At 44.0% G+C, this 27,754-nt stretch overlaps 1 protein-coding gene across 16 annotated transcripts in view; it reads right to left on the reverse strand.

Moving 5' to 3' along the window:
• Positions 1-27,754, reverse strand: part of Itpr1 (inositol 1,4,5-trisphosphate receptor type 1) — a 380,520-nt gene that overhangs the window by 337,729 nt on the left and 15,037 nt on the right. For 15 of the 16 annotated variants that reach the window (XM_045134269.1, XM_045134267.1, XM_045134260.1 and 12 more), the window contains exons 3-4: positions 9,820-9,927; positions 4,569-4,639 (exon numbers count right to left, since the gene is read on the reverse strand). The exons of the other annotated variant lie outside the window; for it this stretch is intronic. In XM_045134269.1, the coding sequence (XP_044990204.1) occupies positions 4,569-4,639; positions 9,820-9,911 (163 nt within the window). In that variant the 5' untranslated portion in view covers positions 9,912-9,927. The remainder of the gene's footprint in view (positions 1-4,568; positions 4,640-9,819; positions 9,928-27,754) is intronic. 16 annotated transcript variants of the gene reach the window in all.

Raw genomic sequence — 27,754 nt, forward strand, 5'->3', positions numbered from 1 at the left:
TTAATTTTTGAACCATACATATATTTGTACATATTCTGGGGTACTATTGATGTTTAAATTCATACATCTATATTAGCATATCTATTACCTTAAACATTGATTATTTGTTGTTTCCTCATGTATGCAATGAAGCATTCTACCACTGGGCAATATTCTCAGTCCTCTATCATTTTTCAAGCTACAGTGTTCAAAATTCTCTCTTCTGGTTATTTTGAAACATACAAAACATTAATCTACTGTGCACTAGAACACATCAGAACTTATTTCTCCAAACTTTGTACCCTTTTATCAATGTCTATATCCTCTCCTCCTCTCTCTGGTGCCACGTAACTACTATTCTCTCTCAACTTGTACAGGATCAACTTTTTAGGATTCCCCATGAGTGAGGACATGCAGTGTTCTTGTTTCAGTTACTGTGCTATTTCCCTTGCCATAACATCTTCCAAATCCATCCATGTTGTCACATCAGATAGAATCTCATCAGGAATTAAATTCTCAATACACATTATTATAGTTAAGAATGCCAAAGTTCGGAGGTAAAATAATTTGGCTAGGGCCATACAGGTTAAGAATCTGCAGGACTTAGATTTGAATCCAGGAAGGTTGGTCTAAGGCCCATGTTATTACCCAGACAGTTGCAAATTTCAGGAAAAACTCCAAAACTTAGAATCCCAAAGTCAGAAGACATGAGGAGCATCACATAACCAGACTTCTAATTCCCATTTACTGAAGAACAGGTAATGATGGTTGTCAATATGGGAAATCACTTGGCAAGGAAACAATGGAAGCACAGCAAACCCAAATGACTCAAAGCAACCTGCTGATTGCTCACATAAAGGGTCCATCATCCCACTGGGCAACCTGCCAGTATCTTTTTCCATGTTTGCTAAACTGCAGAATGCAGTGGCACTGCAAAGAACTGGACCCAGAAATGCCTCAAAATGGTCCAACTGCCCTGTACACAATTTCTAAACATCAAAACAACTTTAACTTCAAAATGTACTTATATTTGGAAAGGCATTAATTTCTTCCCAAAAGAGAGATCTTTTTTTTTTTTTTTATTTTAGAAAAAGAAAAATAAGTTGTTGTTTTTTCCTTAAAGTAGGCTGCACCATAGCTGAAGTGATGCTTTGAAAAAATTTCAAATACTTGGTGCCCACATCCCATGGTGGAGAGTTCTCCTGCTCTGCAGCATCCTGCAAACAGATCCATCTGCCAGGCTATTCATCTATGTGCAGGGGCTGTAGCTCAGCACCTGGAGATTAGGAAGTTCTGACCTACATCCACAAAGCCTGAAGCACTTTGTTTCAAACCAGATTTTTCCCACAAACACAAGGCAGCTAACAACCTAGAAGTGCCTAGAATCATGTCATAGTTCTGTGACCACCTGTAGAACTGTGTTAGGCCATAAGAGGAGTGGGTTCTTTCCAAATGGCCTCCCACTATACTGTTGGTTTTTTAATTTTTATTTATTTATTTGAGAGAGACAGACAGAGAAAGGCAGACAGAGGAAGAGAGAGAACGGGCATGCCAGGGCCTCCAGCCACTGCAAACAAACTCCAGATGCAAGTGGCCCCCTTGTACATCTGGCTAACGTGGGTCCTGGGGAATCGAGCCTTGCACTAGGGACCGTAGGCTTCATAGGCAAGCGCTTAACCACTAAGCCACCTCTCCAGCCCCTATACTGTTGTTTTAATCTCAAAACAGATTTCTCACAGCATCCACCAGCTACCCATCTGAGTAAGAGGTGCTTTCAGCATTGTGTCAGAAAAATACCTCTGACTTCTTCTGCTGTGATCTTATTTACTTTAACATATTTAAATATGTCCTAACCCTGTATTTCAACACCCACTGGCTCATTTGTGATAACAGCCTGGGAGACATTATGTAAAGTCAAACAAGCTTGGCACAGAAAAACAAACACTACATGATTTCACTATATGTGGAAGTTTGAGGAGTTGAACCCATAGAGGCAGAGAGTAGAATAGGGGTTACCAGGCACTGGAATAGAAATGGGTAGTTGGAGATGATGCTGGCCAAAGGCTACCAAATCTCACTTAGATGGGAGAAATAGACTCAACTTTTTCACTGTATAACAAGGTGATACTATTTAACAAAAATATAATATACACTTGAAAATTTCAGAATAAATGATAAGAGCTTTCATAACAGAAAAAAAAAACAAAGAAACATATAGGTTAATTAGCTCAATTCAAGCATTCCAGAATGTCTACCTATTTCAAATCATAAATATGTATAATTTTTGTGAATTAAAAATGAAAATAAGGGGGCTGGAGAGATGGCTTAGTGGTTAAGACACTTGCCAGCAAAGCCAAAGGACCCAGGTTCGACTCCCTAGGACTCACATAAGCCAGATACACAAGATAGCACATGTATGTGGGATTCATTTGCAATGGCTGGAGGCCCAGTGCACCCATTCTCTCCCTAGCCCTCTCTCAAATAAGAAAAAAAAAAATATTTTTTTAAATGAAAATAAGGTGTCTTTTTTTTGGGGGGGGGGTCTCCAGGTAGGGTTTCACTCTTGCCCAGGCTGACCTGGAACTTACTCTGTAGCTCCAGGCTGACCTCAAACTCATACCATTCCTCTTACCTCAGGCTCTTAAGTGCTGGGATTAAAAGTGTGCTCTACCATCCCCAGTTGAAATTTAGTTTTTTAAACAGAAATTGACAGCCATTGGTTAACTATGTACAATCGGATTACAATAAACTATCTTCCAGGTTCAGTTCCCACACCCCAAGGCTGGGATGGAAGATTCTGCTTCCATCAGCATGCTCTTAACACACATCCCTCCACTCAGCCCCAGGTTCAAAAGCCAAGCTTAGATTAGCCCTTCCCTAGGCAATAAAGATGTTAGTTTACAATTCAGGCATTATTAGCAGTGATTTTTTAACCACAGTTGCACAAGAGAATCATGCAGGGAGCTCTAAAAAGTCCCAATGTCCAGCTAAATAAGAAGAGTTTGGGGCAGAGCTCAGATATTGGTATTGGTGAAGATTCTCCAGGTGATTTTCTTACGTGGCCAAACTGGAGAACCATGTTCCTATTCACATCTCTCTCCAGCTGTGACACTACAGTCCAATCCAATGCTGACCTCTGAATGTATCAACCCCTTCCTGGGGTAGAGATATGACCTCTCCTACCCCCTAACATTGGCAGAACCTTCAGTACAGTAAATGACACCATCAATCAGTGGTGGAGCAGATTAAGTCTTTCAATGACTACAATATGATTATCTGTGTTCAGAAACTGTTTTAGAAGAATGGAGGAGGGATTAAGAAGAAAAATGCAGCAAAGTGATTGTTGCCTCAGGTTTCTGTGAGTCAGAGCTATGTCAACAATCCTTGGTGTTTTATTTTTTAATAGCACTTCCCCCCTCCCCCACCCTTAGGTGAAAACATTCTCTTGATACCCTTGCGCCAACTAGATGCAGCTCAACACCAAACTGCTTCCAAATGGCTCCTTTCCATCTGAATGTCTGCCTTCTACTTCATTCTAATTTCTTTAGCTTTCATCCAAAAAACTCAAGAAGTTTCCAAATCACTCAGCAATAAGAACTTATAACTCTGTGATATAATCTCATGATGAGATTTAAGCCTTTGTGTCTCAACCCATGATTTTGATCCTAACCCAATGTGTTTTCAACCCCATTATATGCAGGATCTATTTGGGAAGCCTTATAAAAAAGCCAGGCCTAGCCAGGCATGGTGGCACACGCCTTTAATTCCACTCTTAGGAGGCAGAGGTAAGAGGATCACCATGAGTTTAAGGCCACCCTGAGACTACAGAGTAAATGTGAATTCCAGGTCAGGCTGAGCTAGAGTGAGACCCTACCTCAAAAAAAAAAAAAAAAAATAGGCCTAACCTCCAAATTGTTCTTTGGCCCTGAGCATCTATTTAATTTAAAAGCTTTCATAGATGATTCTAAAAGGTCACTATAGCTGAAATCCACTAACTCCACCAAAACAGAAAACTAAATGTTGATGTTTAAGACACCAACTCCATGTCAAGCATCTTCCACAATAAACCAAGCTACCTTTTGAAGAGAACACTAAGAACAGGAGGCCCATCAAAGCTGGCAAGGTTGCCCTGCCTGTATCTTTTATCTCTAACACAAGAATAATAACCAAGAATGCCTCTGTCCAGTTGAGGTGTTCAAGAATTATCATGGCTCCCAGAGGGACCCTGAGATCTTCTGAATTAACAAATGTTCCTCATGATGGATTCCATGAATCCCATTAGTTTGGAGATAAGCCTGCACAAATGACATGCTTTCAACTGAATTAGCAAGTGGCAATGAGTAGTTGATTGGACAACTGAGGCCCTAATAACAACTAGGCCAATCTTGACAGTGAATTTACTTACACATTTTCCAGGAAGCTATAAAGCCTAGACTTAAAATTACACTTTCTAAAAAGTTCTTAGGTAAATAGACCTAACATTGCTGACAAATGAAAAAAGAAAAAGAAAGGTCGCATACAAAGAGCAATACACTTCATGAATTATCAAGTAAGTCAATGTGGCCACCCCAGTAGGGCCACCACGTTACCTCTGAATTTCTTAGGTGGATTGTTAAGGTCCCCAGCTTCTGGCTGCACAACACATCGATCATCAACCAGGCTGCAAAAAAGATAGATACAAACAAGTCAAGGAAAATAAAACCCTTTTGCTTATCTAAGCAAAAATTGACTGTGCCAGGCTTTTGTAGTGCAAAACTAAAATTGCCATGTTCTCCTGCCCATGAGCTGTTTGCAAGAGAGGTTATCTCTATGATGAGTCAAACCTAATCCAAACCCCAAGGTTTGTAGTGGATACATTAAGCTACTGTTCCCTGTGGGTTCTTTTCCTTGAGTCACATTCATGACAGATTTGCCTATAACATGCAATACTGCTGGCACAGGAAGAAAAGCAAAGGCTCAATGATTTTCACTAAACCTAGGAGTGAGGGTGAATTCTGGTGTCAACTTGAGTAGATTAGGAATCTAGAGACATTCCTCTTCGTGGGTCTCTGAGGTTGCTTCCAAGAAGGATTAACCTGAAGTAGGAAGTCCTTCCTGGAAAGTGGGCAGCCCTCCCAGAGATGAGTTATATATAAGGAAACTCTGAGAGGACACAGTCCCTTTTTCTACCTGTCTGCCTGTGCTACTTGCTGATGAGTGCCTTTTACCTGGCTGCCTCCCCTGTCCCCCATTCTTTCGTATGTGTATCTCTCCTGTTCAGCTATCTGTTGTTGGCACTGGAACCAAGTTTCCTCAGCCTTCCAATGTGGATTGTAAACCAGTGGCTCTCCTGGGATCTTCCAGGCCTGCAGTGCTAGATTTGGACAGCTGAGTCATCCAGCCACATGGACTGAGCAGCTACAGGGTTCCTTGACTCTCAAGCCTATAGACAGCTATTATTGGACCACCATAAATGAATCCAAAAAATTCTCTTTTTAATACCAATTCATTGCATTGGTTCTATTGCTCTAGAGAACCATGACGAACACAGTAAGAGAGGTGCTACCTTTGCACTAGGCACTGTGTTAAGTCCTGGCATGTGCAGGTGAATGTGAGCCCTAACCCTTAGGGTGTTCCAGGCTGCAGTGCAGAAGCCCTGAGAGCAGCTGATAAGGAAAACGGAGCCTGAGAGGAAAGGGAGACAAAACAGCTGAAGTCATCAGTTCCTGAGGCTATCTGAGGAAGCTGTGTTGGAATTATTGGAAAAGCTGAAATAGAGGTGGGAGGATGAAGAGGGGAGAGTTTTCAGGTGGCAGGGACCCAATGCAAATGCACTAAATAGGAAAGAATTTAGAGCTTCAAAAGCAATTAGTGGAGAAAGTAAAAAAAAAAAGAAAGAAAGAAATTTACAATAATCAGTCCCAAGTTACACAAAGACTCATATTTAAGTTCTGACTTTGTTAAAAGCAAATCTAACTTGTACAATTCCTTTTAGAAGAGTCACTAAAAATATCCATACTTTTGAACAGATGAGGAACATGAGACACTGTGTAGTTACATGACTTATCCAAGTTCCTAAAACGGGTAGAGCTGGCTCATTTTCTAAGTGACCATGGAACTTGCTCCCAGCTAACGTATAATAAAGCCTTTTGATGTGTGTAGCATGTGTGGTGTATGCACATGTGTGTGCAGGTGCATTCAGAGGCCACAGAAAGACACTGGGTGTCCTCCTCTAATGTTCCTCCACCCTATTTCCCTGAGACAGAGTATCCCATGGAACCTGGAGCTGCCTGTTTTTCATTAGACTGGCTGACAAGGGAGAGACAGCAAGCCTCCTGTCTCCACACCTCCCAGCACTGGGGTTACAAGTATGCACAGCTGTTTCACATGGATGCGGGGGGGGGGGGTTGAACTCACGTGTTGATGCTGTGCAGCAGCAAGTGTTCTTACCTGCTGAGCATCGCCCCAGCCTCAATGCTATGACATTTGGGAATTTCTTCCGTTAGCCTACGCTGCTTCTCATTCCAAATGCAGAGCACCATTAATGCTCCGGGGTGAGCATTACTGCTCTCTCCTGCCAACTTTTCCTTTGCCTCCTAAAGCCTGCCTGCCTTTTAAGGCCCTGATTTTTTCTTTACCAAGCAGTATCCCACAAAGCCTTTCCTGCCAGGAACTTCCTGCCTTGCCTCCCCGGTTATCCTACAGGTAGGCGAGGTGCCACGCTCCATGAGGCAGTGGCGCACTCCCTGCCCTATAGCTCAGACCACATCCAAGACCACAGCTCCGCATCTACCTGGCAAGTGAATTAAAGTGTTCAGAGCAGCTCCACAGCAGTTTGTCTCCTTTAATTTCAGAGCATCAGCCTTCACTGTGCATCTCAAGGCCCATGTGGTCATGATCGGAGGGTTTGCTACCAAAATCAGAAGTACAATGTGCACATGTACACTGGGCCCCTGTACATACATGTACAGCAAGGCAACCAAAGCCAGCCTACTATTTGCAACAGTGGGTTCAGAATCTAATACAAGAGCTGGGAACACAGCTCAACTGTAGTGCACTTGCCTAGTACACACAGGGTCCTGGGTTCGATCTCTACATACACACACTCGAGAATGCAACTTAGAGCTGAGTTAACCAAGTTCTAGCAAAGAGAAAGTGAGAGGAGGAAGGGCTACCCCAAGTCTAGATTGCAGACAGCACTATATCGCCTACAAACAGCATATGAGTTGGCCATTTTACTCCTTTTAGTCTCAGTTTCTTCATCTATAGAGCCAGAGTGTTAGTTTCAAGGATTCTCAACTAAAGGGTATGTATAGATACTTTCTATTTTTAAATATTCCAGGATACTGTCACCCCTCCCCTCTGCCATGTGTATGTACAAAGGAGATTCAAGAACCTTTGTTCTTAACAAGCTCCAAAGGTGATTAGAAGCATATCACAGATCAGTGTACACATACACACTGGCTCTCCAAGGTCCTTTTGAATTCATAAAGCCACTGGAAGTGACCACCACCCATGTACATAAACAGGATGGGGCTAGACACCAAGTCCCATGAAGAGTGACTTCTACTCACTGGATCCACAATTGGTGTTTCATAAATTAAGCATATTATAAGAAAAGGAAAATCAAATTTAATTTTCAAAATCAATTTTTATATAAGCCATTCTCAAACATGTGCAGGTTAAAAAAAAAGGGGGAATAAAGGAGCCATCTATATGAGTACTAAAACCCAAAGTTAAAAAAGCAGCCATCCTCACTTTATGTAGGGGATAGTCATTCACTTGTTTATAATGCTTGATAAAAACAGAGCAGAGAGTTTGTACCTCTAAGAATTTTCAGAGTGGTTCTAGGCAGGGTAGAGCACAGTTACAATCTCTGTGCTAGGGAAGCTGAGACAGGAAGGTTGTGAGTTCAAGGCCAACCTGGCTATATAGCAAGACACTGCCTCCAAATAACAACAGCAATAGTAATAATGAGAATAGATGATCTAAGGAGTTGGGAGAGGCACAAAAGAAAGTAACAGGACGAGATTATGATCAACATATAATATATACATATAGAAAAACTATTAATAAAATAGTACTAAAAGTGGATGCTCTAGAAGAAAGGGAAGACATGAAAGGAGGCAGTAAGGTTTCAGGGCTCAGTGGGCCTCAGCATCTGACTGTAGGTGAGCCAGGGTGACTGTGGGGTCAGGTGCTCCAAAATAAAAATTGGCAAATGTTGCGGTTGGGGTGTGAGAGGCATCCAGACCGGGGCTGTGGGAAGACAGGGAAGACGGAACAGAGAGGCTGCCCTGCAGCAGGTAAGAGTTCGGACCTTTGGCCTTGGAGATCCAAGTCTTTTGAGGTATGAAACTTGGGCAGGTGATTGAACCTCTCTGAGACACACCAGTGACGATGGCAGTGCTCACCATGGAGGGATGTGTGGAGGTTAAGGGGGTGATGGGGGCACAGGATTTAGTACAGCACCTGGCATACAGTGAACACCCACAGGGCTCGGAGAGTGCTTACCGCTGCTGTATATTACTGTAGTCATTGCTGAAAAATAAAGATGATGACACATTCAACTATAGGGGGTTAGAAAGAGGAAGGCTCCAACCAAGAAGGGCCATCAGAGAAGTCTAAGCAGCAGGAAGCCTGTTTGCCTAGAGCCACAGAAGATAAAATAGTTTAGGGGTGGTCTATAACAAAGAAGCCCCATGAAGAAAGAAGTCATAAATGACTTTTAAAAAGCAAAACTTCATACAGTGAGAACACAAAACTATACATTCCTGGATCTGAAATAATGTTCTCCTTGAAGGTGAAACAACCTGAAGGAGATGCTTTTAAGCACACTTTCAATACTAGCTATAAGTACAGGGAACACACTGGCTGCTATAAGAACAAGGTTTCTGGAGAAGCTATTGGCCTGCCTCCCTCTCTACCTCTCCTCCATTTATTTGAGAACAGGTTGTGCTAAACACAACAGTGCCATCGGGGTCTATCTACTCCTTCCTACTCAAAGGCAATCTAGACCATTCCTGAATATTTTGGAATGATCCTTGGCTCTCCATTCTGCTTTTCAGTTTCTGGGACTATTTCACTTTCCACTTCCTCCCCTAGGCAATGGAAGTAGGAGGGAAGGGGAGAAAACAACAACTAAAACAGCATAGGATGGAACATGCTTATATCCCTTAAAGGTGAGTAAAGACTAAAGAGAGCACAAATGAACAAAATTCTGATTTACAGAACCCTGTGCAATTTGGAACTTTCAAATATATTTGGCAATTTAAAGTGGGAAAGGTTCCGCTTCATGGGAGATAAGCATGCAGACATTCTGGGCTTTGCTTGTCTATGCACAAGTCTACTTGAAAAGAGGGGCCACTACAAAGCTAAAAAGTGCTTCTTTAGGTTTATGTGTATTAATCTTTAAATTTATACCCTATTATATTCTTAGCACTCTCCCTTATATATGAAGGAAAAGTGAATGATAACAAATTCTAAATTAATAAAATCTTAGCCAAAGAGATTTTTTTGTTTATTTGGTTTTCCAAGGTAGGATCTCTCTCTACCACAGGCTGACCTGAAAGTCTCAGACTGGCCTCGAACTCACTGTGATCCTCCTACCTCTGCCTCCCAAGTGGTGGGACTAAAGTTGTGCACTACCACGTCCAGCCTACAGAAGCTTTGTTCTTCTAAAACTGAAAGCAAATAGTGTTCTTACGTAAGAGGGAAGAGGAGATTTGCTACTTGTGATTTCAACTCTCCTTGGAAAAGCCCAGTCAAATTGTGACATTCTTATCTTGCAAAAAACATTTTTAAGCACATGTTATGCTGTCTTAAACAAATCTTGTCACATAAGAAGTTGCATGTTCTTACCCCAATGTGCTGATGAATCCGTTTGTCGATCCTTCCGCATACAGAGAACAAATGTCTCCGGTATGTAGGAAACTAGACATTTTGTCAGACATGTCTTTCTTGAAAACCCTAGACAAAGTGAAATATGCAACATTGTTAACAGAAAAGAAATGCGTGGAGGAAGATATACTGTCACTAAGGGCCTGCTCGGCTCAGTTTTCCCAAGTGCCTTTCTTAAAAGTCAAGTTTAGCGCTGGGCGTGGTGGCGCATGCCTTTAATACCAGCACTCAGGAGGCAGAAGTAGAAGGACTGCCATGAGTTCGAGGCTACTCTGAGACTCCATAGTGAATTCCAGGTCAGCCTGGGCTAGAGGGAGACCCTAACTCGAAAAACCAAAAAAAAAAAAAAAAGTCAAGTTTAAGTAGGCATTCAACAGGCAGACAATTCCATGAGCCAAATGAAGACCTATGCATCAATATTTGGTCCCGTTTATTATTTAATTCCAGGATATTCCAACCACAATAACATTTGTTTCCAACAAAACCACACCCAAGTGGAGGACCCCTGGATAACAAACTGGGACTACACAAACTAGAGGGAACTTAGCCAAGCACTCTGGTGATCAAGGAGATGGAAAGTCTGACTTAAGAAACATTAACATATTCAAGTTGCCTCAGGGAACATTAAGTCAGAAGGAAACACCTGGTATAAAACGTGGGTCTGGTAAAGCCATGAAGCCTGGGTCAAGGAATCAAAGTAACAAAATGCATTTATCAAAGGAACCTGCTTACAAATATCAGAAAGCACCAAGAGCCTCTTAAGACCCTTCACCCAAATGCTGCTTAAATGTCTTTCCTTCTCCTCCTTCACCAAGAAGCACTTCCAATGGAGAAAGGCCTCTGTGATTCAGGCCCCAATAATAAGGTTCCCCAAAAATCCAGAAAATCTCTGCACAGCCCAGAAATCATTAAACACACACACATACACACCCCAACAAAAAATAGTGACATGATTTGTAAAAGATCTTTTATCAGGACCAGAAATGCTGAGGACTGGGAGCTAACTACAAGACGTTAACTGGTATTTAACAGGCTCAGCTGTGTGAGAAGCCCGAGCTCTGGTGTGGGCTACAAGGAGTTTCCCAGTACATCCTCAGCACCTGGTGTGTAGATGGATAGAGCAAAAGGGAAGTTTCCCCAAAACCCAGACCCTTCTAAACACCTTTTCCCACCTATTTGGTCTGGGAAGGAACTCCCAAAAATCATTTAGTGCACTATAATAGTGTGCCGGGCGTGGGGGTGCACGCCTTTAATCCCAGCACACAGGAGGCAGAGGTAGGTGGATCACCGTGGGTTCAAGGCCACCGAGACTACATAATGAATCGCAGGTCAGCCCTACCTCAAAAAAACAAAAAACAACAAAGAGTTACAATAGCATGATAAACTATCCTTTCCCCCTTTAAAAGGCCCCCCAGTATCAAGTTTCATTTTAGGAAGAAACAGGCAGCAATGAACTGCTAGCAGGAAAACCCAGGAAGCCCCTTCACACCGTTGCAGAGAGTAAACCATTAAAGAAGCTCCCTTCCCTGCTGGTGAGCAGCTGCAGGGACCAACCCAGCCGCCATACGCCAAACATTGCAAGAGAAGAGAGTTTCATGTGAACACAAACTTTATACTATAGAGGAAACAGCAACCGAGAACACACAACCAATTCTCCAACAAGGAGCCTACATCTCTAGGGCTAAGGAAAGACACAAACAGTGTGCAGACAGACAGTTTGCCAAGCACTGCTCTGGAATCTTGTCAGTCACTATGTCATTTCTTCCTGTGTTCTACGTAGAGGTGAACCAATGTTCTAAACAACATCCACAAAGTGAAACCAAGGAGAATGAGTATTTTCCTCTTGAGCTTATATTTAAAAGCTTTGTCAAAAAGGAGTATCCTTCTAGAATGCTATTACCTCTCTTGGTTTCTAAAATACTTTTTAGTTATGTATTTGAGAGAGAGAGGGAAGCAGATAAAGAATGGGTGCACCAGGGCCTCAAGCAACAGCAAACCCACTCCAGACACATATGCCACCTTGTGCATCTGGCTTATGTGGGTCCTGGGGAATCAAACCTGGGTCCTTGCAGGCAAGCACCTTAACCACTAAGCCTCAGCCCTCTCTCTTATTTTGGGACAGCATCTCATGTAGCCTGGGATGGCCTTGAACTCCAGCTCCTCCTTCCTCAGCATTAAGACTAAAGTATGAATTACCACATCTGGTCCTTTGTTTATTGCTAGGGATCACAGCCAGAGCCTGGTGCATGCAGGCCCAGTACTCTACCCCTGAGCTAGTTCCCCAACCCAAGTTAGGACAGGCTATTATGTATAATAAAAACACAAATGATTTTTTTTTTTTTGTTATTAGCACACAAACACAACCTAAGCCCCTGCACATGTGAGGCCAGTGCTCTATCACTGAGCTATACCCCCAGCCCGAGGACTAATTACTGGAAAACAATTTGTTTAAATTCTAAGTCAAAAACAAACCTGTGTCTGTACACACTGGTCTCCCAGTGGGACAACAGGAGTCTCTGAAAGTAGAGCAGGTGCTTAGGGAAGACAACTAGGCCCTTGTCAGGGTTACTAACACTCTCAGGCTCGTCCTTCCAAAGGGCACTTATCTCTAGTAGAGACCTGACCAGAAAACAGCAACGTGAATTTGTGCACCCTTCTGAGTATAGAATCAAAAGGTTCCTTTCCCTGCAAAGCAGCAGATACAGCCCAATGTTCTAGGATGGCAAACCATGTTGTCACCAACATGACTGTAGCTAATAATCTCAATGGATGCTTGAGCACTACATTTCTAAAGCTAGATTCTGCCTTAATCTCATTTCTCCCATCCAGGTACTTACGTACCAAGCCCAACCCTGCTGAGCTGAGTTCAGATGAGATCAGGTGCATGCAGGTGGTAAGACTGTAGACAACATCAGTTCTGTTACTACTCTTAACAGCTAATCCTTGTCAAGAACCATCATGCTCACCGCTATGCTAAGGACTTAACAAATATTCTTCTTTGGAATCCATATGACATGAGGCACATCATGAGACAGGTAACACCCCCATTCTGTTGTAGGGTAAACTAAGGTACAGTGAGTTTGTTAACATGTTCAAGTAATAGATAATTAGCTAAGCAGAGGCTGGGGCAGTTATAACTCAGATCTATAGAACTCTTAAGTGGACCATTAATGTTAACTGTTTCTACTGTCTAGTTAGAAAGGTGGAAAGAGCTGTTTGCTTCTTTATGTGCAACTCTGTTTCTTCATAGTTCAACCTTAGCCATGCCACTTTTTATAAGTCACAAAGAAAAGCACCTTCTTTCTCACCAAATGCTTATTAAGTAGACAAGATAACTGAGCAAATAACCTTTTGCCACATTTTAAATCGCCCCTGAAAACAAAAGCCAAGTTACTCACCACAAATAAGTAATCCTCAACTGGGCACTCTGCCAGGGGTCCCAATGGAAAGAAAGCAGAGCACATGGGATAGTGATCCCCTCATCACAGGCACAAGGGATCCAGTCCTGGCTGGAAGCCTCTAGAGGTCTCTCCTAGCCTACCTTTAATGAACTAGAGGAAGGAGAGGGCTAGAAGGAGAGGCCTAGAGCAATTATCAGTGATGTTTTGAAAGGAAAACCAGAGGCCTGAAGAAAAGTTTAGAGACCTGGCCTCTAGGGCTGGAACAGGGAAGTGGGCCTGGGAACAATCTTCAGGAGGAATTCCTATTGTTCAGAGCAGGGTGGGAGAGCGGCAGGCCTCTTTATCTGATCACTTGTTTCTGCAGGCTCCTAAGAGCTGCACTCAGGGCTCCTAGTGCCCCTCACACAATGGCCAGGGATCACTACCAAGAGAAATGGGCACTAACCTGCTTCAAAGCTACATAACTGTGCAACTTCAGCACCATAGGGACACTCAGGGCGGTATACCAACCAACTCCATCTGACATATAGGCCAGCAAGCTTAGTGGTTAGCCTCACAGTTCCACCCTGGCTAAGCTCTGTCCCAAGCTCTTTCAGTTAGCCCATATAAACCTTCATTTCCCCATCTGCACAATGGAGACATCAGGAAGAGATGAGTTCATGGCTGGAAAGTGCTTAGTAGAGCAGGTGACATGCTTGCATTGTTCCCTGTTGACTATTTGTAATATTCTTCAGTAAAAGAATAATTCTGGAAGGTTCTAGAGTTTTTACACTCCATAAAGGAAATGATCTTCTATATAAAAAGTCAGCTGGTATCTGCACAGACCATGGAGAGACCTGGTTGGAATCCAGAGGAGAGCCAGTCTCCAGACAACTAGCCCATCTAGTGCTGGAAGGCGTTACATGAGCTACTGGGGGAAAGTGGCCAACATTTGTCCAAGCAACTCAAAGTCTAAGCGACTCAGAAGCAAACAACCTGATGTGATGGTCACACAAGTGCAGCAGTGGCACACAGCCATGGTGGGTAACCAACTGCTCTTGGATTGGCCAACAATCATTGGACACGTTCATTGGAAAGGAAACCATATCTGGAACTGGAAAACAAGTCAGAACCATATCCAGATAATGATTTTGCTTTCCATTGTCAAGCTCCCAATAACCTTGGCCTATAAGAGGGTCTATGCCCTTGAAATTCTCTCTAAATTAATAATGGCTATCCCATTTAACCGGTGCTGATTTCACTTTCTGGAGAATCTGCTTCTCTTTTTCAGATGGAAATGGGATCTGAGGAGATAAATGACCTAGCCCACTTCACTCCGGCCCCAGCTGAAACCACAGAGGAATTGGGGAAATGAGCAAGAGTGCTGCTTTCTTAGTGAATCTGATATCAGCACAAGGATGATGAAGATAGACACTGTGAACACTCAACACCTACCAAACCAGAGATCCAGAGGCTCCTGAGTGACCATCACTGAAGCAGACTTAAAATGTTCCCAGCATGGCTCAGGAAATCTTGTGGAAGATGGGGCAGAAAGATTGTTAGAGCCACATGTTGGGACATTTTGCACAGAGACAGTGCCTCTCCCCCATAACTGACTGTTGCCCTCACAATGCATAACCCACAATCCCCTGAGGTTGACCTGCATCCCCAGTGAGGAGGGCCTATTCAGAAAAGGGGCAGGGAGGAGGGAAAGTATGGTACTAACATGTGTTGTTTATATACCAATATGTCCATATCTAATAAAAATAAATACATTTTTTAAAGTTAGCTGGGTGTTATATAATAAATGACCTCCTATATGACCTGTGATGGTATATTTTAGTTTAGGGGAAGAAAATCTTCCCTAATCCCCATCAGGAAAAGATGAAACACACAGAATTACTCTCAGTTTCCAACCACAGATTCGTAGGACAATCACAAGATATGTGTTGGCAGGAACCGTGTAATACCATGTCTTGCCCTGTGCTGGAATCCCACCATAGTCCTCTCTGGAGGGTCTTAACTCCTGCTTAAAAAGGGAGCTGGAGGGCTGGAGAGATGGCTTAGCGGTTAAGTGCTTGCCTGTGAAGCCTAAGGACCCCAGCTCGAGGCTCAGTTCCCCAGGTCCCACGTTAGCCAGATGCACAAGGGGGCGCACACATCTGGAGTTCGTTTGCAGAGGCTGGAAGCCCTGGCGCACCCATTCGCTCTCTCTCCCTCTATCTGTCTTTCTCTCTATGTCTGTCACTCTCAAATAAATAAATAAATAAAAATTAAGAAAAAAAAAGAAGGGAGCTAGAAAAATTACTTCTTTCCTATGTGCTTACTGTTGACCCAGAACAAGAGCTGCTTCTGAGAAATTTCACTACTTGTGAGAGTTCCACAGCTCTCTCCCCACTCCCACATGAACAAGCTGAGGCCAGGTCAGAGATTCTGAAACCACCTCCTGGTACGGTAAGTGAGGACGCCTCTGGGCTGAGAAGGAGGATGCCACTTCCCCAGCCCCTTGCCTTACCTCCATCACCCAAAGTCCCTCTCTCTCAGAGCAATGTCCCTCCTCTTCCCATAAAACCTTTCCTCCGGCCCGTTCTTTCTCTCCTTCTTGCTCTCTCCCTCGTGTGGGTACTCCTCTCTCCCCTTTTTTCCTTGCTCTCTATCTTTCCCTCTTGTCTCTCATTTACCTGCTACCAGAAACCATTTGCCTCAGTAACTCTAACCCAAGTACAAATTCTAACACTACTCAGCTGTCTTTGTCCTTCAAAACACTAGCTGCTCCTACTTCACAAAGCTCTAGCACCCTCCTCCCCTCCTGACACAGAGTGGCATAAAGAGCAACCCTTATCCCAGCCCTGCCACTAACCCCGTGTATGCATGAGAGGGAGTCAGGTAGCTTTGTTAGGCAGTTAGGGTGACTGGGCCCCGGAAAGTATCCTGGAAGTCTCCACTTTGCTAGAGCTCGCAGTATGATCTGACCTATCTCTTCCTTAGATCTGTTTTCTACAACAACCTGGGCACCTCCTGGAAGGGATCTCTTCTTTCCTAGGATTTAGTCCTAACATCATGGTTGGCCAAGTTCAGCTCCCAGAACTTGGCATCATGGACAGCCTCTTCCTGAGACAGCCCCCAGCCTGGCCCAGTCAGCCCTCACTCTGGCTCACTGAGCCACAAGATAGGGCCCACCACGATAAGGTTATGGATACATTTATGCGCAAAGGGCAAGCATTCTGGGCTGCCTGACCACGCATGAACCTCCAGCTTCTGGCGAGTTTCTCCTCATCTCATCCTGACTTTAAGATGAGGGGAGGACCCCCTAACCCCTACTTCTCACATAGGCTCTTTACCCCTCCCTCTCCCCATGACAGGAGCTCTCTGTACTTTCTTTTCTCTCCTCTCCAGGGTTTTTTCAGGCATACCATGTGGGCTCTCAGGCCACATGAGTGTATTCAATTTCCTTCCCTCCGTTCTGTATACTTCCCTGAGTACATACTATAATTTAATAGTTATCCTTCTCAGTGTGGCTTGCCCAGTGCTTTGGCTAAATGCAAATGCAAACCCAGGCCTTGGGGGTCAAGGACTTTCCTAAACCCATAACACCCCATTTCACTCAAACAAGTGTCAGAACTTCCCTAAGCCTCGCTGTCCCTGCTGTACACTGGGGACAAAAATGTGCACCCCCACCACAGGAGCAGGCCATTGCAAGAGGCCACCACAGGACGCCCTGAGCACTAGAAAGCGCCCCACATGAGCAGTGCCACCACTGCGCAAGGGCCATGGCTGAAGCACAGCAGCTGCCAGCCACTGCCACTCTGGTGGCAAACACCTGCTAGAGCAGGATTCTTCCAGAGCGGCTGGCCCGGGGCAGACGAGAGGAGGGGGCCCGAGGGCTGCCCAGGGAGGGGCTCCTGAACACTTACACAGCAGCTGGCTACAGGTGATCACCACCCACTGCCTGGGCAACCCTTTCCCAGGGAATGGGTTAAGAAAAAAAGACTTTTGATTCCACTCCTAAGAAGAAAGTACAAATGCACAGATGCAAAGGTCTCGGACAGAAGCCAGAGGCCAGGCGTGTAAGACATGTGCTGCTCTCCACCTCCCCAACACCTCCCTGGGTCTCCAGGCACCACCACTCGTGCCACAATGGATATTGCCATGGCCAATGGCTTCTAGGGGTTCAGGTCCTTGCTGCCCAGTCTACAGCCCTCACTCCCCACCCACAGGTCAGAGTCACCACTTCCTGCTCTCCCCAGGATGCCCCTTAGTGAAAGCAAGACCTTCAGATTTCAGTTCAATGATTATTTCCACCAGGAAATCCAAACTCCACCTTCTGAATGAGGACAAACCCCACTTGTGTAACTGGAGCAAGCTCGGCCCCCAGAGATCTCTCCTTCCCAGCTCACATCTCAGGTACAAGTTCACATTCTTTTTGAGATGTCTGACACCACATTCTACAGCTCTACTTTGTACACAACTGAATTCCCGACACCAATGCCTAGAATATAGTTGTTTCTCAGAAAATATCTGTCAAATAAGAGCTGGAAGTAGACATCAAGTGTCACTGATTTTAAACTTTAATGATACTGAGCCCTTCAATTCATTTCAAGTCTACCTCGCTTCCACTAGCCAGTGTCATGTCATAACTAGACTCCTGCAGGGGTGTCCAACCTGCTGACATTGTGAAACAATGCTGTCATCTACAAAGCTCATGCTCAAAAACTATGCAGCCAAGTTACAAAACAAAATCCCACTCACAAAAAAACACGATGTTTTAAGTTATTTTATGATTTTGTGTGTGGCCTTATTCATAGCTTTCCTGGGCTGTGATTTGGGCACTTCTGCAAACCTTTCTACGCACTTTTCAGAAGCAGTCAGTTTCCCCTTGCATCTATTCCTACAGTCAGTGAGGTCTTTTAAAAACATTTATCAGACTATGTCTTCCCCAGCTTACAACCTTCTAAATTCCATGTGCAAAGCCCATACCTGTAGTCCCAGCTACTCAGGAGGTTTGAGGATAGCCTGGGTTACAAAGAGACCCTGTCTCAAAGAAGAATCAAAATGTACCCATACTAAAACCCTATTCCAAACCCTATCTGCTCTCCCTCCTCAATTCTGAGCTCTAGTAAACATTTCCCAGGCCAACATGCTGTCCCTGCTCCCCTGACTCCTTTCCCCACACCACTTATGTAGTTAACTGTACACCTCTGGAGCCCTAGTCTGGTAATGTTATCACCTCAGGAAGCCCTCTCTGCTTTCCAAACCTGGCTTATACATCCCTCACATACATCTGCATACAGATCCCATCACCTTCCTAAGACCCACTGCTCTGGTCTCCCATCACCTACTCACTGGCTTAATGACCTGCCTCACCACATAGCCATGAGACCAAGGACCACCATCACCTTTATGGCTACGGAACCCCCAGTGCCTGGAACACAGCAAGCAGTCCTGTTCGAGGTCAATGGCACTGTGGTGTTACCAGTGGCCCAAATGAACAGATACAGGTTTCTAGGTAACTGTTTTCTATAACAAAGCCAAGTTTACAGTGATGGATGAAGATACAGAACACAGGCCTCCTGGCCTTTTTTAATTTCTATGAAAAACACAGGAACAAGGAACAAAGTCACTTTTATTCCTAGAAAGCTGCTTATAGTTCAAATGTACAATGTTCCCTTCCTGCTTCATGCTCCTGCCTCCAAGCCAACCCCACCATGAAACTTCCCTCAAAATTATAAGTCAAATTAAACACTTCTTCCATAAATTGCTTCTGGTCAGGTATCTGTTGACAGCCAACAAGAAAGTAACTAATACCCTAACGTTCCGACTCCCTGACCATCCCCTCCATATGTCCAATGTGTATACTTGGAAATGCAGACTCAGATCAACTGCTGAGACTTACAGTTGTGTGTACTTAGGCAACAAGGCACAGCTCTGAATCTCAGCTCCCTTATATGTAAAGAAGGATGTGTGTGAGGGTTACTTTGAGACATAAGCAAAATAATCCATATAAATGACTCAAGCATCATACCTGGCTAGATTAAGTGCTCGGTTTTGTGGGTTTATTTTTGCTTTAATTTTTTTGTAGTGCTGGGGAGCTAACCCCAGGATGTTGAGTATGCTAGCCAAGTGTTCTACCACTTAGCAAAATCCCCAGCCATCTGCATTTGTGTTTCTGAACAGGTCTTTTATAAGAAATTTGCATTTATTCATTTTCACATGATAGGAACGCACCAAGATCTCTTCCTGTCCAGCTTTACAGGGACAGCTGGGGAATTGAACCTAGGATGGCAAGCTTTGCAAGCAAATGCCTTTAACAACTGGACCATCTCCCCAAAAGCTCCTCTTGATACCTCAAAAAAAAAATTCCAACTCTGACCTTCACATTTGATTCCTTTACTTGAAATGCATTTCTGCTATGAAATCACTGGAAGAAATATAGCCACAGAAACATTTAAATCCTCTGACTCCTGGGGGGATCTAATACGAGAACAGCCCGTCCTAGGTACTGTTGCTTTGTGGTTCCCAAATTCACCACACCCTAGAGAGCCAACCCAAAACTCCACTGCCTCTTCTTCCCACATCAAACCAGCTCTCCTGCCAGGAGGGGTGGTGAGAACTCTTCAAAGAAATGGTAATTCAATTATTTAGAGCCAACCTCTTCTGAAGCACAGTCTCTCTGAAAAAAAAAAAAAATGTTCTTTTAATTTTAAACAGTTCAAAATAGGTTTTATATTTCTTTTTCTGAAAACTTTGATTGTGTCAAAAAAACTCATTTATTGTAATTTTCCTCATCTATTATTTCTCCTGCACACACTTAAAAGATGGCATCTTATTCCTTTTCCATTAAAAAACATTAACTTTCGCCTACACACACAAATCAGAATTTAAAAGTTAGGAACTCCTGAAACTGGGACTAAATTAGAACACTTCTGTTAACCAAGAAATTAACTGAAGTCTCACAGGTGTCACTTGTCACCAAATTCTTAAGAATGGACAGATATGATGCAAGAGGAAGGAGGCTAACTCTACTAGCTAACGGACCTCAAAACCACAGATGTAAGCTTAATAAAAACCTGGCGCTTAGTAAGGGCTCTATTTCATGTCTCTGAACAAGATGAAACAAGAACATTCACTTTTGGATCTTGAAAGTTTCATTCACTTTTGCCCATATGGAACATGTGATCACTTAAACTAGGCATAATTGTCATATCAGTACTCGGGCAACTAAGAAAGGAGGGTTGCTGTGAATTCAAGGCTAGCCTGGACTACATAATGAGTAACAGGTTAGCCTAAGTTACAGAATGAGACTTTGTTTAAAGTTAATGAAGATGAAAGCATCTGGCCACTGGAGCTTAACAATCTGACTTTCAGTAATGGGTCAGGGTGTGGGAGGATAGGGTCCACCTACGACTGAACCTTAAATGAGATTTTCTTTTTCAAGAGCTCCTTCCCTCTCTGTAGACCAGAGCACCATTCATTTCCTGGTGACCAAGCCCTTCATGGGTATTTTAAGGCCCATTTACCTTCACAGTGAAAAATCAACCCTAGCACACACAAAATACTGCCTAGAGGCCTGCACTGTAATCATTCACCCTCGAACATTTAAGCAGGCCAGTGTATATTATTAACAGTTTCCACCTTGGTTCCTGTAACATCAACTGTGACAGAACCCAACAGCAATAAAGCGTCAAGTTGAGGTTGACTGGATTTTTTTTCCCCTTCCCCAGTGCTGGGATGAAAGCCAGCACCTCATGCATACTAGACAACCATGCTACTGCTCAACCCCACCTCCAGCCAAGGCCATCTAATTTGGATGGTAGGATGTGACTTCATCTGAGGCCAAAAGCTCCAAGAAGAACAGAGGAAAGATGGTAGAGTCACAGCAGCCAACAGAGTTGCACTGGAAGCTGCTGTTCTCAGAGCTGGACTGACCCCCACAGCAGAACTGTGCTGGTGGTATAATGTTAGCAGAAAAAGATGAACCAAGACGGGTACCACTGGCTTCCAAGCTCTTATGGGGAGTCTTAGCTGGCAAGCAATTTTGTTTTATCATAACAGCTCAAAAGCATTTATGGTCCACAGAAGACAGGAAAGAAGATCCAAACATAAGGACATTCCCTTGCTCCCTGCCACGAAGCTCTCAGCTTCTCCCTTTCTCAAGCCTTCCAAGCCACACCCAGCATTTCAAATTACCATCTAGCTCATGGTGGCTCTGTGGGGTTCCCAAGACTCTTTCAGCCAAACTTTGTAACACCACTGTGTATTTTCTTTTTAAAATATGTATTTTTTAATTTTTAATTTAATTTTATTTATTTGAGAGAGAGAGAAAGAAATAGACAGACAGAATGGGGGCACCAGGGCCTTCAGCCCTGCAAACAAACTCCAGACACATGCACCACCCTGTATATCTGGCTTACATGGATCCTGGGGAATTGAACCTCTGTCCTTTGGCTTTGCAGGCAAGTGCTTAATCGCTAAGCCATCTCTCCAGCCAGTGTACTTTCATAATACAATCAAGGCACTATTTTCCTCTTTGCTTGGTCTGCCACATGTGTATATTGGAGTTTCCAAAAGCTGTAAAGCAAGTCATGGCAGACAAAGGCAAACACACAGATGTGTTTTGTCAGTCTTCCCTTCAGCCAGGTCTTAAAGTCATGTGCACGACTATAAAACAGTGCCACATGTCACTAATTTTTTTTTCTTTGTGAAAAACAGTTATTTTTCATTTGAAATGTTACACCAGGCATTGTTGGCTCAAGTCTATTATCCCAGCACTGGGGGAGACTGAAGTAGGAGGGTCATTGTGAGTTCAAGGCTATCCTGACATACAGAGTAAGTTCCAGGTCAGCCTGGGCTAAAGTGAGACCTTGTTACAAAAAATAAAAAACATTACTATGTTCATGTATAATTTGAAAAATGTTTTCTCAGCTGAATCAACTGTGCAAATTTCTAATATAAGAAATATAAGCAGATATAAGTTATATTAGTAGATGTCTTTGGATTTCTTCAATACTTTTTAAGCATGTCAAGACCTGCTAAGACCCAACTTTGAAAGAAAAATGCTGTGAGGAACTTTTCTTTGAGATTTGACTTGGCACTGGCTGTGTGCTCAGGACTCTTGCACAAACACACTGAAACATTGGTTGTGTTTGAATTTAAAACATGCAAAACATCCAAATGAAAGGAAAATAAGCCTACTTTTGAAAAACACATTGATTTATGTGCAAGCAGAGAGAAAATGAGAGAGAGAGAAAATGGGCACACCAAGGCGTCCAGCCATTGCAAAGAAACCCCAGTTGTATGTGCCTCTTGGTATATCTGGCTTTACATGGGTACTGAGGACTCGAACCCAGGCAGTCAAGCTGAAGAGAAGTGCCTATAACCACTGAGTCATCTCTCCACCCCAAATCTTGCTTCTTATTGAACGCATAATGAGCCTTTCTATGGGCCACCTCCACTCTACTTGCTGGTGATACTGAACACAACACGACATGGTCCCTGTTCTAATAACCCAAATATAGAAAAGACAGACAGCAAACAAGCAAGATGAAACAGGAAAAGTCAGACAGCAATTAAGTCAATGCAAAGATTTTACAACCACCCTGGGGGTGCAGGTCATTGGGAAAGCCCCTGCCTAATATACACAAGACCCTGAGTTCTACCTCCCCAACCCCTAATACAGATTATCCTACTGGTGGTAGGACTGGGAAACAATTTTGACTGGACAACAAAAAGATAAGAAGCAGGCGTGGTGGCGCATGCCTTTAATCAATCCCAGCACTCAGGAGGCAGAGGTAAGAGGATCGCTGTGAGTTCAAGGCCACCCTGAAACAGCATAGTGACTTCCAGGTCAGCCTGGGCTAGAGTGAGACCTTACCTCAAAAAAAGAAAAAAAAAAAGATGAGATATTCAGGCTAAGACCTGGAAATCAAGTCAGAGGCAATCATGTGAGAGCATTTTAGGTAGAGCAAGCAGCCAGTCCGAAGACCCTGAGTCGTGTGTGTGTGTGTGTGTGTGTCGCGCGCGCGCGCGCGCATGAGAGAGAGAGAGATGGGCATAGAATGCAGGGCCATGCATACTAAGCCAGTGCTCTACCACTGGGCCATATTCCCCAGCGCCTCATTTTTGCCTCTTATTCTGAATATAATGAGAAGGCAGTAACTTTGGCCAAGTGACTTATTTTCCTGGCCCACAAACTCCTCCTTTGTAAAGTATGAACAATGAAGAGTTTAACTTCTAAAGCTCTGTTGAGGATTAAATGAAAGAAAGTAACATGCTTAACACAGTTATTAGAACAGAGGAACATTCCTGGTCACTGTTATTCTACTTTCCTTATGCATGCATGTGTTGTGTGTTTTTGCACACATGTACACTTGTGGATGTCAGAGGTTGACGCTGGGTGTCTTCCTCACATGTTTTAAGAAAACTGTAATTTATGAGAGTGAGTGTGGGTGTGGGTAAGGGCCTCCTGTTGCTACATATGAATTCTAGACACATGCCACTTTGTGCATTTAGCTTTATGTGAATAATGGGGAACTGAATCCCAGTGGCAGGCTTTGCAAGCAAGTGCCTTTAACTGCTGAGCCAACTCCCCAGCTGTGGTAGTTTGATTCAGATGTACCCCATAAACTTAGGTGTTCTGAATGCTAGGTTCCCAGCTGATAGAGATTTGGGAATTAACGCCTCCAGGAGGCAGTGTATTGTTGGGGGCGGGCTTATGGGTGTTATGGCCAGTTTCCCCTTGCCAGTGTTTAGCACCCTCTCCTGTTGCTATTGTCTACCTTATGTGGGCCAGGGGGTGATGTCCACTCTCTGTTCATGCCATCGTTTTCCCCTGCCATCATGGAGCTTCCCCTTGAGGCTGTAAGCCAAAATAAACCTCTTTTTCTCACAAGCTGCTCTTGATTTGGTGATTTCTACCTGCAATGCGAACCTGACTGCAACAGTGCAGTGGTACCGAGGAGTAGGGTTGCTGCTAGACACCTGACTGTGGCTTTGCCCTTTTGGAGCTGATTTTCAAGAGGAATGTGGAAGGATTAGAAACCTTGGCCTAAGAGATGCCTTGCAGTTCTATAAGTACAGCTTCATGGACTATTCTGGTCATAATTGAAAGACCTGAATGCAGGAAGAACTATGGACTTTAAGGTTTGGCTTATGAGGGTGAGAAAGAGCTTTGCCTGCACTGGGCTAGCAGTTTGTGTGGGAAGCGTGCTGTTATGTTTGTGTCTTAAAAAGTTGTGCAGTGGGCTGGAGAGATGGCTTAGTGATTAAGTGCTTGCCTGTGAAGCCTAAGGACCCCGGTTCGAGGCTCGGTTCCCCAGGTCCCACGCTATGTGTCTTTCTCTCTGTGTCTGTCGCTCTCAAATAAATAAATAAAAAATGAACCAAAAAAATTTAAAAAAAAAAAAAAAGTTGCGCAGTGTGACAGAAATGAACTGATGTGAGTAGAGGGATATGGCACAGAAAGAAAAATCTTTGGGTGAACTGCTGCCCGTTCAGCTGCAATTGAGAGATGACAACCTTTGAGATTGGGCCAGCTGACCTGCACTGGGGCAACAGGAATAATGTAGACTTTTTAAGGAGTCTGAGTGCTCAAGGAGTGTCCTGTTCTTCAAAGTCTACTTTATTCCCCCTGGATTAACAAATTGGCACCCTACCTTGTATTGTAGAGTATAAGAAATGCAGGAAAGAGAAGGTCATTGAGTTTGCAATGCGGTCTTGTGGTTTTTTTTGTTTGTTTGTTTCTTTTGTTTTGGTTTGGTTTTTCAAGGTAGGGTCTCACTCTAGCTCAGGCTGACCTGGAATTCACAATGGAGTCTCAGGATGGCCTCAAACTCATGGCGATCCTCCTACTTCTGCCTCCCGAGTGCTGGGATTAAAGGCATGCGCCACCACGCCCGGCTTGGTCTTGTGTTTTGGAAATGGCCATGGGCAGTGTGAAGCAGGTTTTCTGGATACCTACATGGAGACTCCATGGAGCCATGAGAACGAACAGTGGTTGCAGTGGAGACCCAGTGGAGATGCCAGGACCACAAGATGGCTGCTAAGGAAAGCTGCCGGCCATAATTAAGTTTCCAGGACTGTGAGTAGCCTAGCTGGAGGGGTGGAATTGGAATGCCAGAGCCTTATTGCTGGTTAGAATTATCAAACTTGGAGGTTTGTCACTGGCTAGAGTTGTTGGACTTGAAGCTACAGAGTTTGATGTTTGCCCTGGTTGTTTTAAACCTTATATTGGTTAAATATTTCTTTGCTATGCTCACTGTAATCTTTTGCTGTGTGAATGTTTATTCTGTGCCATTATGGGTTTTTTGAGGTTATTTTTTGGTATTATGGCTCAGTTAAAAGATCTTGGATTATGGGGATGTTTGAACATCATTAGGGTTGATAAAAACTATGGGGACTTTTAAAGATGGACTGAATGCAGTACATTTTACATCATGGATGGTTAACAGTTTATGGATGCCAGGGGCAAAATGTGATAGTTTGATGCAGGTGACCCCTAAATGCTAGGTTCCCAGCTGATGGAGATTTGGGAATTATTGCCTCCAGGAGGCAGTGTATTGTTGGGGGCAGGCTTATTGGTGTTATGGCCAGTTTCCCCATGCCAGTGTTTGGCACACTCTCCTGTTGCTATTGTCCACCTGATGTGTGCCAGGGGGTGATGTCCTCCCTGCTCATGTCATCATTTTCCCTGCCATCTTGGAGCTTCCCCTCGAGCCTGTAAACCAAAATAAACCTCTTTTTCCCCACAAGCTGCTTTTGCTCTGGGTGATTTCTACCAGCAATGCAAACCTGACCTCCACCAGCCCTCCGCTTCACTTTCTGAGACAAGGTCTCTCATGAATCTGGAGCTTTCTGATTGAGCTAGACTACCTGCCCAACAAGGCCTAGTGGTCCTCTTATCTCTGGCTCCTCAGTGCTGGGATTATAGGACCCCAGCATGCTCAATTTTCATGTAGGTGCCGGAAATCCTGAGAGGGAGGAAGGAAGCTTTGTGAGGAACTTTAGGGTGACTGGGCCTCTAAAAGTAAAAAGCAGGAATTTCTCTGGGCCTATCCTTGTAGTCTTCTTATCTATTCCCTAGATTTGTTTTCCACAAAGAATCTGAGCTCCTCCTATGAGGAAGGTCCCCTTGCCTAGAATTTAAATCTAATCCTGACATTGTAGTTGGTCAAGTTCAGCCCCCAGTTCAGCATCTTGGCTGGCCTGTTCCTGAGCCAATCCCTAGCCCAGATCAATCAACTCTCACTCTGGCTCACTTGAGCAGGAAGGTAAGGTCTACCACCATAAAGTTGTCAATACCAGGGCAGAGCAGGCCTGTCTGGGCAAGCTCCTGAACTCTGAGGCCCTTGTAAACTTTCCTCACCTCAGCCCAGGCTGGCCAGGCTGCGGAGCTGAGCTGAGAGTAGGAGAGACACCCCTTTCTCCCCATGGACACTCGACACCCTCCTGCACTCCACATGGCAGGAGCACCCTCTACTTTCTCTTCTTTTCTCTTTAAATCTCTTTTCACATTTCTTTTAGGCCCACATGGGTTTATTCATTTTCCTTCCCTTGGTTTTGTACTATCCTAAAGAAATATAATTTAAACATTACCCTTTCTCAGCCTGGCATGGTGGGACACACCTTTAATCCCAGCACTTGGGAGGCAGAGGTAGGAGGATTGTCATGAGTTCAAAGCCACCCTGAGACTACATAGTGAATTCCAGGTTGGCCTAAGCTAGAGTGAGACCCTACCTCAAAGAAAACAGTAAGAAGAAAGAAAAAAATAGTAATTATCCTTCTCAGTCTTATCTAGTTCTTTGGTTAAAAGTATACATGAGGGCTGGAGTGATGGATTAACACTTAAGGCACTTGCCTGCGAAGCCCAAGGGCCCAAGTTCCATTCCCCAGTACCCATGTCAGCCAGGTGCACAAGGTGGTACATGCATATGGAGTTCGTTTGCAGTGGCTAGAGGCCCTGGCATGCCCATTCTCTCCCTCCCTCTATCTGCCTCTTTCTCTCTTACCTTCTGTCAAATAAAGACATGAACTAAGGTTTTGGGGTTCGAGGACTCTACTCCTGACACCTCATATCAGTCCAAACTCAGGTTTCATTCTTACATGACAATCTGTACCAACTGAGCCACCTCCCCACTCCTGTTATTCCACTTTATATCCCCTTATGCTGGCTACTCTTTTCAAACCTCCCACAGCTTACAATCTCTTTAGAATCAGTTAAGGATCAGTGACTTCAAATGATGAATGCGTGTAGAAAAAAAGGAACAAATTATGAGACATACCCACATGAACATATTAGTGCCAAGTCTAGCAAAATGTTCTCCACACTGTTCCTAACATAAGCCAGAGCCACCACACAGACAGAAGAGGACGGGATGCCTACCCAGCTGCTGCTGCAATCCCTATGTCTACTCTGCAGTCACTAACCTTTGCCACTTGGTCTACAAGCACAATGCAATTGGACAATCCATTTGGCTGGTGAAAAACAGCCAGTGAAAATTCATCAGTGCTCTCTGGATTTA

This window comes from Jaculus jaculus, chromosome 14 (assembly GCF_020740685.1).
Source record: "Jaculus jaculus isolate mJacJac1 chromosome 14, mJacJac1.mat.Y.cur, whole genome shotgun sequence".
Classification (NCBI taxonomy): domain Eukaryota; kingdom Metazoa; phylum Chordata; class Mammalia; order Rodentia; family Dipodidae; genus Jaculus; species Jaculus jaculus.